Genomic DNA, 18,216 nt, shown 5'->3' on the forward strand with positions numbered 1-18,216 from the left:
TGGCCAACATACGAGTACAAACGGGAGAGGACGATGCAGGCTGTATGATAATTTTCTCATATTTTTGGGTCACGGTCATGTAATAAAGTTTAAATGATATTTCCGCCACTCGACCGTGCAAACGTCTTTATTTTATATTTATATCATGACTTCGGCCTTAGGCCATTATCAAATACAGCAGTGTTGGGCATAGTCAGACCTTATCAAGTGAAGTGATCATCAAGATCTATTGAACTGGGTGTCCCAGCGTGAAGATAAGTACAAAATCAGAAAAAATTATGGCAGACAGTTAGTAAACATGTTTTCCAACTGGATGACAAGTAACCCCCATAACATCTTTTCAGATGATGATGATGATGATGTTTGGTTTGTGGGGCGCTCAACGGCGTGGTTATCAGCGCCCGTACAATTATCCAATCTTTGCTCAGTTCAATTTCGCCACTTTCCTGGATGATGATGAAATGATGAGGACAACACAAACACCCAGTCATCTCGAGGCAGGTGAAAATCCCTGACCCCGCCGGGAATCGAACCCGGGACCCCGTGCTCGGGAAGCGAGAACGCTACCGCGAGACCACGAGCGGCGGACAACATCTTTTCAGACAATTTTCATTGCACATGTAACGACTGTATTGATATTCATTCTGTGGCTCAGTTGTTCCGTGGTTGTCAACCAGTGACTTCCATAGCATATTTTGAGACCTTGTTCACTGCGCATATAACGATTTTATTGATGTTTATTATGTGTTTCAGTTGTTCTATGGCTGGAAACATGTTTGCTACCTGTCTACTACACATTTTTGTGATTATGTACGTAGATATTGCCGGAACACTAAGTTCAGTAGATGTTGACTATGACTTCACTTAAAAATGTCTGGTTATATCCAACATTGTTGTACTTGATAATGAATTAAGGCCGAACTGACGATAGTAATATAAAATAAAGAAATTTGTACAGTCAGATGGCGTAAACATTCAAACATGTAGGTTCCCACGTTTTGTAAACTGTCATTGCAGGACCAAGTAGAAGGAAATAAATTTTCGCATACTGGTGTCCTCCTTTATAGTGTGAGTGCGAATTAACTAAGTAACTATCAATAAGTCATTAAAAGTTTCACTTCCCATTCGGAGAAAGTTGATATAATCATAACTTTCCGAGTGTAACATTTCCTTTAACAAGTTCTCATGTGCATACTTCTCTCGTTTTAAACTATTGCCTGGACCGGCGTCTTGTTTTCTTCTTCTTTTAACACAGTGCTAGACTCATTGCTAGAAGTGCCTTATTTGTATTTGTAACTATTCATCATTCATCTCCATCACGGTCGGAGGAAGGCAATGGCAAACCACCTCCACTAGGACCTTGCCTAGTACAGCGGTGCGGGTCTCCCGCATCGTCCCCTACGCGCGTCGGAGTATGGGACCTCATCATCATCAACCATTCCAACTAGTGTAAAAATACAGCATATATGAACAGTGTCTGCTTCACAAGTTAGGTGAAATTAACAGGCTCGTTGAATCTTGTACGGGCTTGTTTGACAAATCCGCCGGAGCGAATTTAACAATCCAGTTTGATCGTGTACAAGCGCCATTTGACTGTGGTTACGCCGCGCGCCCTCCAGCGCAGCGTTAACTGGTGGTGGTGTTCGCAGGTGAGCCTGAGCGAGAACCCGCTGATGCTGCCGGCGTCGGGCCCGTTCTTCAGCGCGCCCACGCTCGGCGTCATCGACATCAGCAAGTGCGGCCTGCGCAGCCTGCCGGACGACACCTTCTCCGAGATGCCCATGCTGCACATCGTCTACCTCGCAGACAACCCGCAGATCGGACAGGTAACGCGACACGAGCCGCCATCTTGTTTCAACAGCAAGTTATGTAAATTGAAGGTGGAGGGGGAAGAAAGGAGGGGGTAGGAGAGGAACTAATGATACCAGCTGCATCGGGTCTTTATGCGAAATCAGCGGCTCGAACCCAGGATCTCCTTCTACTAGGCAGTTGCGTTAACCGCTGTCCCACCCAGGCACAGTGTTTGTCGCAAATATGCGGACCATCCCGGCCTCTCGCCGGCTGAATGACATTCCCAACTAGCGCTATCTACCTGCAGTCCCTGTCAATGTACTCCATGCTCGCTAATTCGATTCCCGCTGGAGGTCGAACGTAAATGTGCATCTGCACTGAAGGTTGCCGATTCATTGTCCATCTAGGCGAATCGATTATATGAATGTGTGGTGTCCATTCTTTCGGACAAAAGCAGCAACTTCCAGAGGCATAATTTTGTAGCCATTAAACTCAGTCAGGAATTGATTCCAGAATTATTGTGAGCTCCCTTTAGCTTACAAGGGGACCCTCCATACTGTATATCACGCCCCTCCCCCCCAAATTCTATAAGTCCCTCCAGATCCTTGAGCGTCATGCACTCCGCCTTGCCTTCTGTATACGCCCCCTGTCCCCCACGCGGATCCTCTATGACCTCATTCTTTTCCCCCATCTGCTCCTATTCCTCAAACATCTCCGCATACTCTACACCTCCCGCCGCCTTGATCCTCCTCACCCCCTGGTTGCTCCTCTCCTCTCCTGTCCCCACCCCCTGCCACGCCTTCACTGTTGTGTCCCCCCTACCCTCCATCTCTACACCCTTCATCTCCTTTCCGAAGATGGCTCCCATCAACTCCCCCTCACGGATGATGCCCTATCTCCATTTATCTCTCCTATAAACTCTGATCCTCAGCCCCCCCTCCTTTGTCCTTTCCCTGGGCTCCCTCTTCCCCCCCCCTTCCATCCTGTTTTCTCCCCACCTAACCTCACCCTACCTCCCTTGTCCCCCCCCCCCAAGTCCTTTTTTATCACCCTTCTGTGCCTTTCCCCACTCCCAGTCGCGTCTGCCGAGCACCCCCCCCCCCCTCTTATGGATCCTCGTCCTCCATCGGCTCCTCCCCCCCCTTCGTTTTTCCTCTCCTTCCCCCCTTTTTTATTTTCCCATCATCTGTCCAGGTTCCCCCCACCTGCGTTCGGCTGTGGTATGTCATATTTACCAACTTTTTAGTGGAGTGTTCAAGTGAATGTTCAGTGTTGTTCGTCTTTCCAAAATGTTGCAAACAGAAATCATGCTGTCGCTGGGCGTGAATTTTATGTATCTAGTGAACAGAAACCAGACTGTCGCCCTGTTTTTTTAATTGTCTGTCTATTATTTTACCTGTCTGCTTCATATGTATTTTATTAGTATCATCATCCCTTTGTTTCTATGTTTTAAGTTCGACCTTTTTTCCGCCATATTACCATTTAAATCTCCGATTTTATCGCCTGTTTTTATTGTTTATTATCTTCATTTTTTTAAACAAATTCTGTAGGCTGAAGAGCGGCATACTAAGCTGCTGCCAGCCCGCCCCCTTGGGGCGGGGGGGATCGAAAATCAATAAAGAAAAAAAAAATGTAAATCACGGATTTTGATGCGCTCCAAATATGTTGTAGAGGCTCTTACCCTGAGTACGTGGCTATCCGGTTTCTTAGCGACGGGCCTTGATTTTTGAGAAAATCGATTTTGAAGTTCATTGCGTGGTTTGTATACCCGTAACATCACGTCTGTTCCAATCAAGTCAGTCTAGCGCAGTGGTAAAGGTTCACAGCTAGCGCGCTGCAGGTACCGTGTTAGAATGCTGCTTGTGTACTTTTTTTTCCTCCTAAATCGACCGAATTTTTCAATTTTACTTCAAAGAATATCAACAAACAGTGTAAGGTGTGCGAAATTAAGATCTGTTCAGTTATTAATTTTTTCAAATATTCATTCCGTTTGTGGTTCGCATCATATTCTCCCAATTCATCTTCTTCGTTGAAATCTATCAGTTCATCATCAATAATGCTCTGTCTTTCGGCCAAGAGGTCATGTATTGCGATACATATCTCATCGCAAATTGCAACGGAATTGGCAGAGATCACGCCAGGCGGTGTATTCATTACGAGATTCAAATCGCGGAGTAGATTTCGGCGTACATTAAATAATTTTGTGATTTCGCCTTTTGATTCTTCGTTTAACTCCTCTACTTGTGGATCTTCTTCTGGCTGCACTACTGCAGAAACACTTGGTTCTTCCATTTCACAGAATTTTTCTAACACACAGCACTAGAGACGCTTTGCGAGCAAGTAACGCTTTAGTTAGATGCGAACGTAAAGGAATGTAACTCGCAACCTCATTGGCCTAGGCACTGGGGTTCCCGTGGCAGCTAACGGTATTCACGGGAGAAGGGACGATAATGGGTGGAGATCGGTATCAGGTAATACAAGAAGCGACCGTTGTACGAACATTTGGAACTCCAACTGCGAACCACAAACGGAATCATTATTTGAAAAAATTAATAACTGAATATATCTTTATAATTTCGCACACCTTACACTTTCTGTTGATATTCCTTGAAATAAAATTGCAAAATTCGGTCGATTTTGAAAAAAAAAGCGCGAGCAGGATTCGAACATTTTTTTGTAACCATATATATTTATTTAAATGTATTAACAAACATTAAATAATGTTATGTTAATGTTAATGTTAATGTATTAACAAACGATACATTTAAATAAAGAAACATTTCATTCTATTAACCTACTTCTAGAGTTGGCTAACATTACTGTCATTTTACAGGTTTTCGTTTGTATATTCTTTTCGTTTTTCTCTTATTGTTGTTCCTTGAGCCCTTTTACATGGCCGTTTGTCGTCTTTTTTGTTTGGGTAAAGCATTGCAGGACAGGCATAATAATTTATACATAGCATCGACACATTGATTTTGAGTTCAAATTTCTGTATGTCATGCACTTGTGATGCCACATTCACATTGTGTATTCTGGTTTGATCTCTTCCTCTAGTTTGCACTGTTATGTGGGACAGTATGAGGGAAAACATCAGCATGATAGATGGAGCAGAAGTGGAAGAAATTTTTTTTTACATGTGCTACAGATTATGTATAAATTGAAGAAGAAAGAAAGAATTATGTCATATTATATAAGAGAAGCAGAGAGGAAAGTTTGGGTAAACAATATAAATTTTATAGGAATATAAATTTTATAGGAAATCATTCAAAAAAAATTATGAGTAGTTGGCACTTTCCATTAAGTTATGCTTGTATCCTAGACAATATAGTACAAAAATGAGGAAGACAGAGAAAAAAAATCACTGTTAGTACTACTGGGCAGACTTTCCACACTAATGTGGCTGCGAGCATGACAGATGTTTGGTGAGAAGCACTTTGTATCACTGATTTCACTAAGAAGAAACACTTTATACTACTATACTTCACTATTTGAGGTGAGAGGAAAAAGCACTTTATCTTTTCTGTTGCACTCATTCACTATCACTGCACACCGTTCTTCTTGTGGTGAGTGTGGTGAGGTGGCTGGTGGCGGTGCTGAAGGTCACAGGCTGGGGAGGACTCTGGCGATCGCTTTCTGCAGTGGAATCTGCAGGAAGTTTCTGAAGTTATCGCGGTAACGCCTGTGCTGCTGGGCCGTCTTGTTCCCCTCCCAGAGGTCCATCAGGAAGGCCAGCTGGTCGGTCTGCCTCCTCGCTGCCGTCATGGCGAGGATCCAGAGAGTCGCCAGTCGCTTGGGTCATGGAAATGGGTTGCAATCTGGGGCGGTGATTGCTTCCACTGTGATGCTTCCCGGCGCCGTTCTGTTGATGTGGGCCACCATCTGCTGGCACGCTTCCCAGATGTTGATGGCATTCCCGCAGGTGAATCGGTGCTCGAGGGTGTCGGTCATGGCACATACGTCGCGCTTGTCACTTGCGACGCGTTTTATCTCCGCCAGTCTTTGGTTGGTTGGTACCGTTCTGTTGACTACTTTGTGCCATGTCTCCTTCGCATGTTTAGGCAACTCGTTTTCCGAGACGTTTCCCCATATTTGTTTCCAATTGTATTGCGGGAGTTTGTGTTCAATTTTGTTTTTTGCCGGCTTCCCCCTGAAGGCCCAGTATATTCTCTTGGCTGTTCTGTGGCTGGGGTTCGCCACGGTACCTCCACTGCGGTAGCCGGTAACCTTTACCGCTGCGCTACGTCGACTTGGTCGAAAAACATGTAATGTTACAGGTATACAAATCTCGCAATGAACTTCAAAATCGATTTTCTCAAAAACCAAGGCCCGTCGCTAAAAACCCGTATAGACTGGTACTAAGGGTAAGTGACTCTACAACATATTTAAAGCGCGTCAAAATCCGTGATTTACAGTATGGAGGGTCCCCGTCTTAACGTAGAGCAACTCCCAGCCTGTTGCGTAATTTTAATATTTTGTAGCTCATTTTCCTGGACAATCAACTACAGAAGACAAATTGAACTAGGACTGGTCACCATAAGCCGTGATCTGAGACACTGTTTTCGACATTTCGTGTGTGCGGGGCCGTAGCTTGCTAGCACACACAAATGTGGCTGAACAATACTGGTCCCTCACAGTGTCTTCCTCTCCGCAACACGGTCTAATGAAAAAGTGCTGTCGATCTGTAGAGTAGTTAGGAAAAGTATGTGACAACGGCTGGGTTGGTAGAGTAGATCTTGTATTCTCTGTATACATAAATGATCTGAGTGATAGGGTGAACACCTATCTGCCGTGTTTGTTGAAGATCTTTGGTTCGTGGCACCGTGTCGTCGTTGAGTGACTGTAGGAGAATACAGACGCCTTATTGTTAGACAAAATTTCTAGTTGATGTGATGAACGGCAGCTTGCTCTAAATATAGAAAATTGTTAGTTGACGCACATGAGCAGGAAAAACGATCCCGTAATGCTCGAATACAGCATTAGTAGTGTGTCGGAACAGAAGAGAATCGAAGCATTTGAGATGTGGTGCTATAGACGAATGTTGAATATTAGGTGGACAAGGTAAGGAATGAGGAGGTTCTACGCAGAATCGGAGAGGAAAGGAATATGTGGAAAACACTGATAAGGAGAAGGGACAGGATGGTAGGACATCTGCTAAGACATGAGGGAATGAATTCCATGGTACTAGAGGGAGCTGTAGAGTGCAAAAACTGTAGAGGAAGACAGAGATTGAAATACGTCAAGCAAATAATTGAGGACGTAGGTTGCAAGTGCTACTCTGAGATGAAGAGGTTAGCACAGGAAAGGAATTCGTGGCGGGCCGCATCAAACCAGTCAGTAGACTGATGACCGAAAAAAAAAAGTGTGTCGCTTCACGCAGTCACGTTGGCTAAATATCTAGGTGTAACGTCGCATAGCGATATGAAATGGGACGAGCATGTAAGGACGGTAGTAGGGAAGGTGAATGATCTACTTCGGTTTATACGGAGAAATTTAGGTAATTGTTTCCAGAATGAGATTTTCACTCTGCAGCGGAGTGTGCGCAGATATGAAACTTCCTGGCAGATTAAAACTGTGTGCCCGACCGAGACTCGAACTCGGGACCTTTGCCTTTTTTTAGGTAATTTTTTCTTAGGTAATTGTTGTTAATCTGTTAAGATGTCTGCGTATGAAACATTAGTGCGACTCACTATTGAGTACTGTGGGAGTGTGTGGGATTCACACCATATCGGATTTAAATACGGACTACTAGATTTGTTACAGATCGGTTCAGTTAACACGTGAGTATTACACAGATGCTTCGTTGACACAAACGGAATCCGTGCAGAGAAGATGACGTTCTCGTTGTGAAACAGTATTGAGAAAATTTAGAGAATCGGTATTTTAAGCTGACTGCAGAACGATTCTGCTGCCGACAACGTACATTTCGCTTAAGGTTCACGAAGATAAGAGAAATTCGTGCTCATATGTTGACATATAGACCGTCGTTTTCTCTCGTTCTATTTGCGACTTGAACAGGAAAGGAAATGACCAGTACTGGTACAAGGTATCCTATGCCTTGCACCATGCGGTAGCTTGCGGAGTTTGTATGTAGATCTAGACGTAGATTTTACTATTTGTCTCGATGTCCTGAGCCAGAGCTGCCGACTGCCTCAGTCTTACAGGCAAGAAACTGTAGAAATCTCCCAGGCGGTGGAGGGGGGGGGGGCGGTGCGTTTTGTGTTTGACCATTGCCAACATCAGCGATCTAAAAACGCAAGAGCTTACAGTAGCCATGTTCCGCTATGTTGCAAATTAATACATCACCCATCACCGGGTAATTACACCCAATAATCCGACTTCCTCAGAAAATGAGCGGTGAAACTTGGTTTTACAAGCAACAATATACTGATCTTTGGCAGAGCTCAGCTAATAGTGAACAACAGGAGACCCTGAAGAAGATCCCAACAGAGTCTTAGAAACGTCGATCGTGTATAAGAAGTCGAAGAGTTTTTTTTCAATGAAGAAGCCCTTTCCTGAGTTAGTTCTTACACTGTTGTGCAAAACTCACAGACGAAAGTAACTTCGGCATAATGTGTCACTGCCAAGTAAGGTAGCTCGAAGAAACGTGTATCATACGTAGAAAAAACTGCTACCGTATAGTACAGAAGGAAAGTGAAAGAAATACGCAATGAAACGAACAGATATCAGAATTTTATTCAAAGGCAATAATTAAAGTGAAGTCAGCGCAGTTCATTATGGTTCCCTGGACATTCCAAATAATGGTGTGTGTTACCATGGACGGCAATGCATGCTCCGAAATTTGCTCCCATACTGAGCACAAGTCTGGCAAGGATTTCTTGTGGTAGGGCGTTAAATTCGTCCACCAGCGCGGTAGACGAAAGGTGAAAGTCATTGGTGCACGTGGGTGTGTTGCAAACCCCCCCCCCCCCCCCAAACGCATGTCACACGTGCTCGACGTCATTTAAGTTGAGGGAAGACGGAGAGGCCAGTTCATTCGCCGAATATTCTCCCGTTCCGAGAGCTCCTCTACTTGCGCCGTTCAATGCGGTCCCACATTGTCATCCGTGAAAATGAAATTAGAACCGAATACACTCCTGAGAAGATGCACGTGGGGAAGGAGTACAATAAGGCTGACTTGTGAGGTACCGTGTTCAAAGATTTGGAGGTCAGTACCGGTAGGTCCATGCATCATTATGCAAATGGTTCAAATGGCTCTAACAAGGGAACATCCCCATCGCACCCCCCTCAGATTTAGTTATAAGTTGGCATAGTGGATAGGCCTTGAAAAACTGAACACAGATCGATCGAGAAAACAGGAAGAAGTTGTGTGGAACTATGAAAAAATAAGCAAAATATACAAACTGGGTCGTCCATGCATAAGATATGCAATATTAAGGGCAATGTGAGGTTAGGAACTCCGTGGTCCTGTGGTTAGCGTGAACAGCTGCGGAACGAGAGGTCTTTGGTTCAAATCTTCCCTCGCCCGAAAATTTTAACTTTTTATTTTCAGTTTATGTGAAAAACTCTTATGTTTTCATCACTTTTTTTGGAGTGATTATTACATCCACAAGAAAACCTAAATCGGGCAAGGTAGAAGAAACTTTTTACCCATTCGCCAAGTGTACTACTTAGGTGGGTCGACAACATATTCCTGTCATGTGACGCACATGCTGTCACCAGTGTCGTATACAAAATATCAGACGTGTTTTCCTGTGGAGGAATCGGTTGACCTATGACCTTGCGATCAAATGTTTTCGGTTCCCATTGGAGAGGCACGTCCTTTCGTCAACTAATCACACGGTTTTGCGGTGCGGTCGCAAAACACAGACACTAAACTTATTACAGTGAACAGAGACGTCAATGAACGAACGGACAGATCATAACTTTGCGCAAATAAAGAAAGCAAAATTTTCAGTGGAGGGCAGATTTGAACCAAGGACCTCTCGTTCCGCAGCTGTTCACGCTAACCATGGTTTTTTTTTTTTAAGTTAAAATATTTTATTAGTCATAACATTCCACAGTAGTACATAATTTTCAACTGACATTTAAAAGTAATAAAGCAAATTAAAATTAATTACAAGTTCCTTGGCATTTTAGAAAAAAAAATCCAAGTCTAAACCAGATAGTGATGTTCGTCACTTGATCGTGTTTGTTTTCCAAAGATCAAATTGTCTCTCGTTTCTTCATGTTCTGAAATCGCATTATCGAAAATGGAGTTCACATGACTGTTCTTCTGAGGAAGTTGGCGTATGTATCATAATAATTATTCATGCGTAGTAGCTTGTGATGCTGGTCGGAAATGTACGTCCAAAAATCTCCTTCGCTCCTTTCTTTACTGGACAGCAGGTAAAATACCGCGTGTCCCATCAACCAGTTGACGGCGTTTTTCTTCCAGGTGGGGTATAGCTCCTCTTCCGGGTATAAAAGGCACGCTGGCGTTATCAAATACGGCGGTTTTCTCTGCATAGTTGCTAATTTTTTTCTAATTGACAACCATATATTATTCGCATTTCCACATACAAATTGATGTTCATCTGTATCAATCAGGTTGCAAGTGGTACACAACGGGGAATCAGCCAGGTGAATGGAATGTAGTCTGGAGTTCGTTGGAAATTTCCTGTTCACAAAGTAGTACCACAATGACCGCACTTTTGTTGGTAAATACGGGTGGTGTATGTTCCTCCAGATATCTTGCCAAGAGTGACCGACGTATTTTTGTTCTATGATGTTCTTGGTCTGAAAGTTCATTAAGTTTTGGTATATTTTCTTGACTTTGATGACATCTTTCTCGGGTGTTCCCAGTCCAATGTAGCTATATTCTATGAAGAAATGTTTTAGGTGATAAAGTTCATTTGGGATGTGGTGAACGTCTATTGGGGCGTCCTGGCTGGCCGGCGCTATTTCATTTAACAAGAATGCGGTGACACTGTCGACTGACCGCTTCCACAGTTTATATGTTTTACAGACGTACAATGCTTGTGCTTTATTGTACACGTCTGTGAGATTCAATCCTCCGTTCTCAATCGATAGAGTCAATGTTTGGTACTTGACTTTGAAGATGTGGCCGCGGCTGATGAAGTGGCCAAAAGCAGTCAAAATCCTGTTCGCCACTTCTCTCGGCATTGGCAGGGCTTGCGCCACGTAATTTAATTTAGAGGACAGATAGATGTTGACGAGAGCCACTCTTTGTATATCATCAAGAGTACGGAGATAATGCTGACGTATACAAGCACAGATGGTGTTGAGGATTCTTCTGTAATTAACTGCGATGGTCTGCCGAATATTCCTTGTATACTCCACCCCAAGACATGTCATGGTGACAATTTCCTTTATTGGCCCATGAATGGCGCTCCTCGTCTTACATTGCCCTTAATATTGCCTATCTTACGCATGGACGACCCAGTTTGTATATTTTGCTTATTTTTTCATAGTTCCACACAACTTCTTCCTGTTTTCTCGATTGATCTGTGTTTAGTTTTTCAAGGCCTATCCATTGTGCCAACTTATAACTAAATCTGAGGGGGGTGCGATGGGGATGTTCCCTTGTAAGCATTATGGGACTTAACATCTGAGGTCATCAGTCCCCTACACTTAGAACTACTAAAACCTAACTAACTAAAGGACATCACACACATCCATGCCCGAGGCAGGATTCGAACCTGCGACCGTAGCAGCAGCGCGGTTCCAGACTGAAGTGCCTAGAACCGCTCGGCCACAGCGGCCGGCATCATTATGCCTGCTCACACCGTAGCACCTGGACCATCAAACCAATCATGTTCGTTAATGTTTCTGGGTGCATATCCAGCAATGTTGAACATGTTTGTTCTGGTGATCACAATTAGTAGATATTATCATTTCTGTCATTATTACCATTGTTGTCATCATTACGCTGGGTGAAGAAAAAATGTCACACTTGGAGGTCTGCATGCGATTCCTCATCCAGATTCAAGACAAGAGTTTATCTAGCAAAATCAGATTGGGTGCATTTTGAAAACATGTGTATGAAAACGAGGAGTTGTCAACGCCGTCACATCATGCAGTGCATCGGAATGTACAGAGGAACGTGTACGCCCTACACTACCGTACGAACAGTCGTAGCTTCCTGAGTAGACTGCTGGGACATCAAAATACACTACCACCATGGACCATGGAGCACAGTTCAAATCCTCGATAGGTTCCTATTTTATTTTTTAGATATCCGTTCCATAGTTCTCGACGTTTATAAGCATGACAACATTTTGTCACATGACAATAACCTACCACATGGGTGGGATCCATACACTGCATGCACGTGTCTCCTAATCACGCAGTGCACAACCGTAACTGGTGCTGTCAAGTTCTTGTAGGACGGCTTCCCGATGGATTACACAGACGATGAATATGTCGATATACTTTTGGTGCTGAGTGCATCCAATAACCAAGCTGCAGCTGTTACTCATGGATATGTTGCACGGTACCCTCAAAGGCGCCATCCCGATGAGAGTGTTTTTCGTCACTTGGACCAACGCCTTTGGGAACCAGTAATCTTTGTCCACAAGAATGGACAGAGGTCGTCTAAGGACTAGACGTACTCCACAAACAGAGGATGCGATTCCCTAAACCGTTCGCCAATCACCTCTGCGAAGTATCCGTGACATTGCAAGGCAGTTCGAGATATCTTGAAGACTGGTTATTGAAGTGTTGCACAATGAAGAACTGCATCCATGTCATTACACGTTAACTCAATACCAGCAAACAGAAGGCTGCATTCGATGAATACAGTTTTGTGAATGGCTTTGCACGAAGTGGAATATAACGAATATTTTATAAATGACGTGATATGGACTGATCAACCTAGCTTCACTCGTGAAGATATTTTCAACTTCCATAACAGGCATTGTTGGTAGCAACGCAACCCATATGTCCCCTTTGAACGTGGCTTCCTGGCACGCTTTGGCATAAACCTGTGGGCTGGAATCGTGGGAGGGGTGCTTTTGGGCCCTTACCTATTGCCGAACAAGCTGAATATGCCCCTGTATCTTACGCTTCTTTGCAGTACTTTGCCTGACGCATTAGAAAACGTTCCACTTGGTGCTCGGTGACAGCTACAATTTCAGCATGATGGTGCACCGCTACACTTTGGAATGAATGTGCGTAACTATGTCAATGATGCGTTTCCGGAGAAATGGGTTGGTGGTAGAGGTGCAATGTTCTGGCCTGCACTTTCCGCGGACCTTAATCTACTATATTTTTATTTTTGTGGACACTTAAAGGAACAAGTTTATAGTACTCCACCCATGGATGTACACGAGCAATTGCTCCTTCGGCAATTGTGGATGCAGGCGTGCTGCGTAGAGTCCAGAAAAGTACAATCCGGCGAGTGGCCAAATGCTTGCAAATGCAAGGTGGTCGCTTTGAACATCTTGCTTGTACGTGTACGTACCAGCTCTGTGAAGATAAGCCTGGACTTCAAATGTGCAGAATGGAATTATTTTGCATCTCTTAATATGCAGTGTAGTGTAGCCTATCCTTTGTGTTTCTGTAAGCAGGAAGGAAGAAGGAAGGAATGTGCCATCTATATCGAGGCCATTAGAGACAGAGTACAAGCTCTGATTGTGTCAAGGATGGGGAAAGAAATCGGCCGTGCCCTTTTCAAAAGAACCATCCTGGTATTTGCCTGGAGCGATTTAGGGAAATCACGGAAAACCTAAATCTGGATGTCCGGATGCGGGTTTAAACTGTCGTCCTCCCGAATGCGAATCCAGTGTGCTAACCACTGCACTACCGCGCTCAGTTTGCGTTTTTTGTATTTTTGGTACCTTATTGGATACAGACGATCTTACTGTATCCACTATTATTTTCTATAGACTTTATTTGTATCATGCACAAAACAAAGTGGTGATTTATGTCTGTAAGAAGTTCATGTTACGTCTTAATGTTTAAATACAGATAATGTGGTGGTATAAATTGGCTACCATTTCATGTTTTAACCGAAAAAAAAAGAAGTTTGGCGTGAACGCAACTCGAACATTGGTGAGTCTGCATATCTATTCCCTACGGCATTGCCTCGTCTCATGGAGCTAACGGGACAGCTCTTGCACAGTGAAAGTTCATGCTACCTGTTTCTGTTCACACAGTTACAGTGTTGTGAGAGCCTTTTTTTAATCACATTTCTATTAAACATATTGGTGGGACTAGGTTTTGCTAGATACACTTTTGTCTTAAATTGGGATGAGGAATCGCATATCAACTGCCAATTGTGGCACTTTTTCTTCACACGGTATTGCATATTGTAATGTTGACTCATTAAAGATGTCTGGTTAGAGGGCCTGAAGACTCTGATCTCGCCAGGTGAAATAAATGCAGAAATAATTAAATATTCGGACTTAATTAATAGTACAGTGCATTAGTAAACGTTTCCAAGTAGATCTGAGGAGCAATGTGACGTGAAATTCGTCTCACGCTCCGCACATCACTGCAAAGTGTATAGATTATTAACTTCTTATGACTGGGAAACACAGTCATACAATATTTCTTAAAAGACATCACAGTCGCCGTTGACTGTATAAAATATTTATTATTACGATTGCAATTTCGGCCTTATGGCTATTTTCAAGTAACACTGCAAAAGTTACATTCTGTCAGAATTTAAGACTATCTGACATGAGTACATGTCGTCGTTTTTCTTTTTTTCTTTATTGTAGTTCAATTCCCCATCGGGGCGGGCTGGCAGCAGCATATCCGCTGCTCTTCAGCCGAAGGACATAGAACAAACAATAGAAGACATTTAAAAATAACAAAGGAGAGAATATGGTGAACATAGATATAAAAAAGGGGGAACATCATGGAAGGCAGTAGACAAAAAACGGGGTGACTGTAAAATGGAGATAAAAAACTGTTTAAAAGTAGCGCACACAAAAAGCCGCACACTGCGACAATTAAAAGAACACAAGGCACAGTATGACTGGAGCATAAAAGGTATCGACGGATGGTGTAGCACGTAACAAACACTGACGGCGAACCTCATGGCAGTACACAATTAAAATCACACCTCTTGGCGAACCTCATGGCAGTACACAATTAAAATCACACCTCTTGACGCACAGGAGAAACAGCACTAAACACAACACTGACGTGGCACACTGACGATGATGATCAAAACGGAGGATCTGTCAGGCGCAAGGAGACGAGCGAGACCGGAAGAAGGGAGGGACGGAGGGGGGGATAGAGAGGGGGGAGATGGGCGGGGAGCGCGCTGGAGAGGGCCAGGTAGGGAGGGATGTGGGAAGGAAAGAGGCAAGTATGGGGTGCAGGGTCTCCGGGGAACGTGTCGTCGCCAAAATGCAGCCTTTTGACTGTGAGAGTCCCACAAGATTCGACGAGTACGACACTTATTACATCGTAATATGTTGTTAAATATGTACTGAACTGTCAATGTTACCATCATTCTAATAATCTATCACACATACAAGTTCAGCGTGTGGACTATGGCCGTAGCAGCGAATGGGACTCGGTCCGACGTTCCGATGGTTTCGAGGCACCGCCCGGCTGTTGCAGACGAACATGAGCGCGCTGTCGCAGCTGGAGCACCTGCACGGGCTGACGCTGATGCGCAACGAGCGCATGACGCTGACGGGGCCCGGCCAGCTGTCGGTGCGCGAGCTGGGCGCGTCGGGCGCGTGCCGGGTGCTGGCAGCGCCCCTGGCGGGGCCGCACCTCACCAAGCTGTCGGCGCAGGGCTGCGGCCTGTCCGCGCTGCCCGCCGTCATGGCGCAGGCGCGGCCCAACCTCGAGATGCTGCTGCTCGGCAGGAACGCCTTCACCGGCTGGGACGCCTCCACCGACATGCCCTACCTCGCCGTCCTCGGGCTGGACCTCAACAACATCACCAGGTGAGGCCGCGCAGCTCGACGTCTGGCAACGCTATGCATATGCCTTCTGCCTGGACGCTACAACGCGACGAGGGCTGGGGAGACAGATTTCGGTACGCAGTTGTGAGGGTACGAGATTGTTCACGATTTTATGATTAAAATTCTGATGGACATAGTGGACTAGTGGGAAAGTCACATTCTGTAGTAGCATATAAATGAACAACCGAAATTCGCATTAGTAGGAAGACAGACAATATCATCTTTCTTTCTTTCGCCACCGCCTCTATCCCGCATTGTGCGTAGGGTCGGCAGGTTTAAGTACGGAATTGGCACGGTTAATTGTAAGGGGTGGCCGGATGCCCTTCCTGCTGCCACCCCATACCCCCGGGACGGAATTAGTGTACCCCAGCTGTCTGCATCAAGTGTAAATCGTGAAATAGTGTGAATGTGTTTTCAAATGTCTGCGAGTCGTGTAACTGACGCGGGACGTGGGGACCAGACCGGTATTCACCTAGTAGGATGTGGAAAACCGCCTAAAAACCACATCCAGGCTGGCGGGCACACTGGCCGTCGTCGTTAATCCGCCGGGCGGATTCGATCCGGGGCCGGCACGCCTACCCGAGTCCAGGAAGCAGCGCGTTAACGGTCTCGGCTACCCTGGCGGGCAAGGACAATATCATCTTCTAGAGAATTAAAGTTACCCCTAATTGGGACCATAGTTTCTTTAGGTTACGTCTTGTTGTTGTTGTGGTTTGTTTGTCTGTGGTATTCCTTTTGGGCTTCGTGCAGCGCCGAGTTCGATCGAGCAGTGCCTGATGTCAATCACAAGTGCTCTTAGCAAAGAGACGTCTGGGCCTTACACTGCTCCAACGAGTACCGATGACCCAAACGTCCAATGGACAAGAATGTCAATGGCATTAAGACTTGCTTATATGTCCATGTGAAGAGGTTGTCAGTGAAATGCAATGAGAGTGAGTCATTCATTAGCGCAAGTCGCCGAAGTGGCGTCAAATCGAAAGACTTGCACCAGGCGAACGGTCTACCCGACGGGAGGCCCTAGTCAGACGACATTATTATTATATTATTAACAAATAAAGATTAAATAGTATTTTATTTACAAGTTGTTGAGCTGCGTCTTCAGGAGAGTTACTGATGATTACTGTAACGAGTAATTGAGGAAAATCACGATTCTTTCAACTTACGCTATATCAGAAGAAACTGATAGACGTGGACTCTCGCACAGTCTAATTGAAAAGACTCACGTGTGTTTTTCTGATCAGCACTGTGTGAGGTAACGGGCGAGTTGTGGCACCCTGGAAATACTAAGTTGAGTTGGCGAGGCCGCGCTGAGGAGCCTCGGCGCGCCGTCGCTCGTCAGCGGCCGCACCACGGCCGGACCACGTGGTCCATCGGCCGCGTGGCTGCGAATTCCGTGGTGACGCTGTGTCGATGTAGGAGACATGCCGGGAGTGCCAAAGATGGCGGACTTTGCGAAACAATCATGGCAGACATTTCACAGTTCGTATCGAAATTAATAGTAGCCAGATGAATCATGATACCCCAAAAATAAACATGCACATTACCATTATTTTTACGGCGATCCTGACGGTGTAATCAGATTTTCAATATCTTTATTAGTTTAAAGTTTAGTATCTAACGGTAAATTATACAAGTAACACCCAGCAACGAATTTCCAAAATCCAAACGATTCATCCGATTGCGTCGATCGACGTGTCGTTAGAAAGCTGTTAGTGCAAACCTAAATTGGTATAAATTACAAGCATGTAACTTGAATAGTTCATGAGGTATTGGAGGTCAAAGTGGCCCATTACTATCGATCGCGTCAGGCCATAAGCACTCCACAGTGACACGAAAAATCGGTGGCAGCATGCTTATAAATATATTTATTTATCTATGTCTTTGTTTATATCCGATATATCCTATTAATGAAGAAATTGGTTAAATATTTACTGTGTTCTAGAAAGCACAGAGGCATTAAGCTACTGACCTAGCTTTTGTTTCTATTCCTTTGATATATGTTTATTTGATTTGATTATGTATTTAATAATGTGTGTTAGAGCGTCTTTATGGTCCAGCCGTAGGAATATTTATTTAATTTCAAGTTATTTAAATGTAAATCCAGTATTTCGAAAGTGTTTCAATATGTTCGTGAGTGTGCATTAGCTAAGACACAGGGCGCGAGCGCTCTAGCCAATCACAGCGCTCGTGAATGGGGAGTTCGAACAATGCGGCGCGAGGGACAATCGCACAGGAAAAGGGGGGGGGGGGGCGTTTGGGTTGGGACAGGACGGCGCGAGCGACGCACTGTGACGAGAGACTTGGAGTGTGGAGCGGTTTGCGCGAGTGCGCACTTGTGAACTTGTGAGATTTCCGAGGTTTCTACAGTGAAGACGTAGTATGTGTTTAGAAGTGAATATCTCACGAGCTATGTTGTTGTTCATAACTAATTACATACAGTAGGAATCTATTGTTTCCCTGTTATTCAACTTATATTTTATTTAATTGCTGGACCGTCAACACCAATAAGTGTTTTGCAGAAATATACCACAGTCTC

The 18,216-nt window shown here is 44.6% G+C and overlaps 1 protein-coding gene across 1 annotated transcript in view; it reads left to right on the top strand.

Moving 5' to 3' along the window:
* LOC126162716 (leucine-rich repeat-containing G-protein coupled receptor 5-like) overlaps window positions 1-18,216 on the top strand; it is a 381,094-nt gene that overhangs the window by 319,452 nt on the left and 43,426 nt on the right. The window contains exons 4-5 of the mRNA XM_049919375.1: window positions 1,650-1,826; window positions 15,328-15,662. Coding sequence (XP_049775332.1) covers window positions 1,650-1,826; window positions 15,328-15,662 — 512 coding nt within the window. The remainder of the gene's footprint in view (window positions 1-1,649; window positions 1,827-15,327; window positions 15,663-18,216) is intronic.

The sequence above is a fragment of the Schistocerca cancellata genome, chromosome 2 (assembly GCF_023864275.1).
Source record: "Schistocerca cancellata isolate TAMUIC-IGC-003103 chromosome 2, iqSchCanc2.1, whole genome shotgun sequence".
Lineage (NCBI taxonomy): Eukaryota > Metazoa > Arthropoda > Insecta > Orthoptera > Acrididae > Schistocerca > Schistocerca cancellata.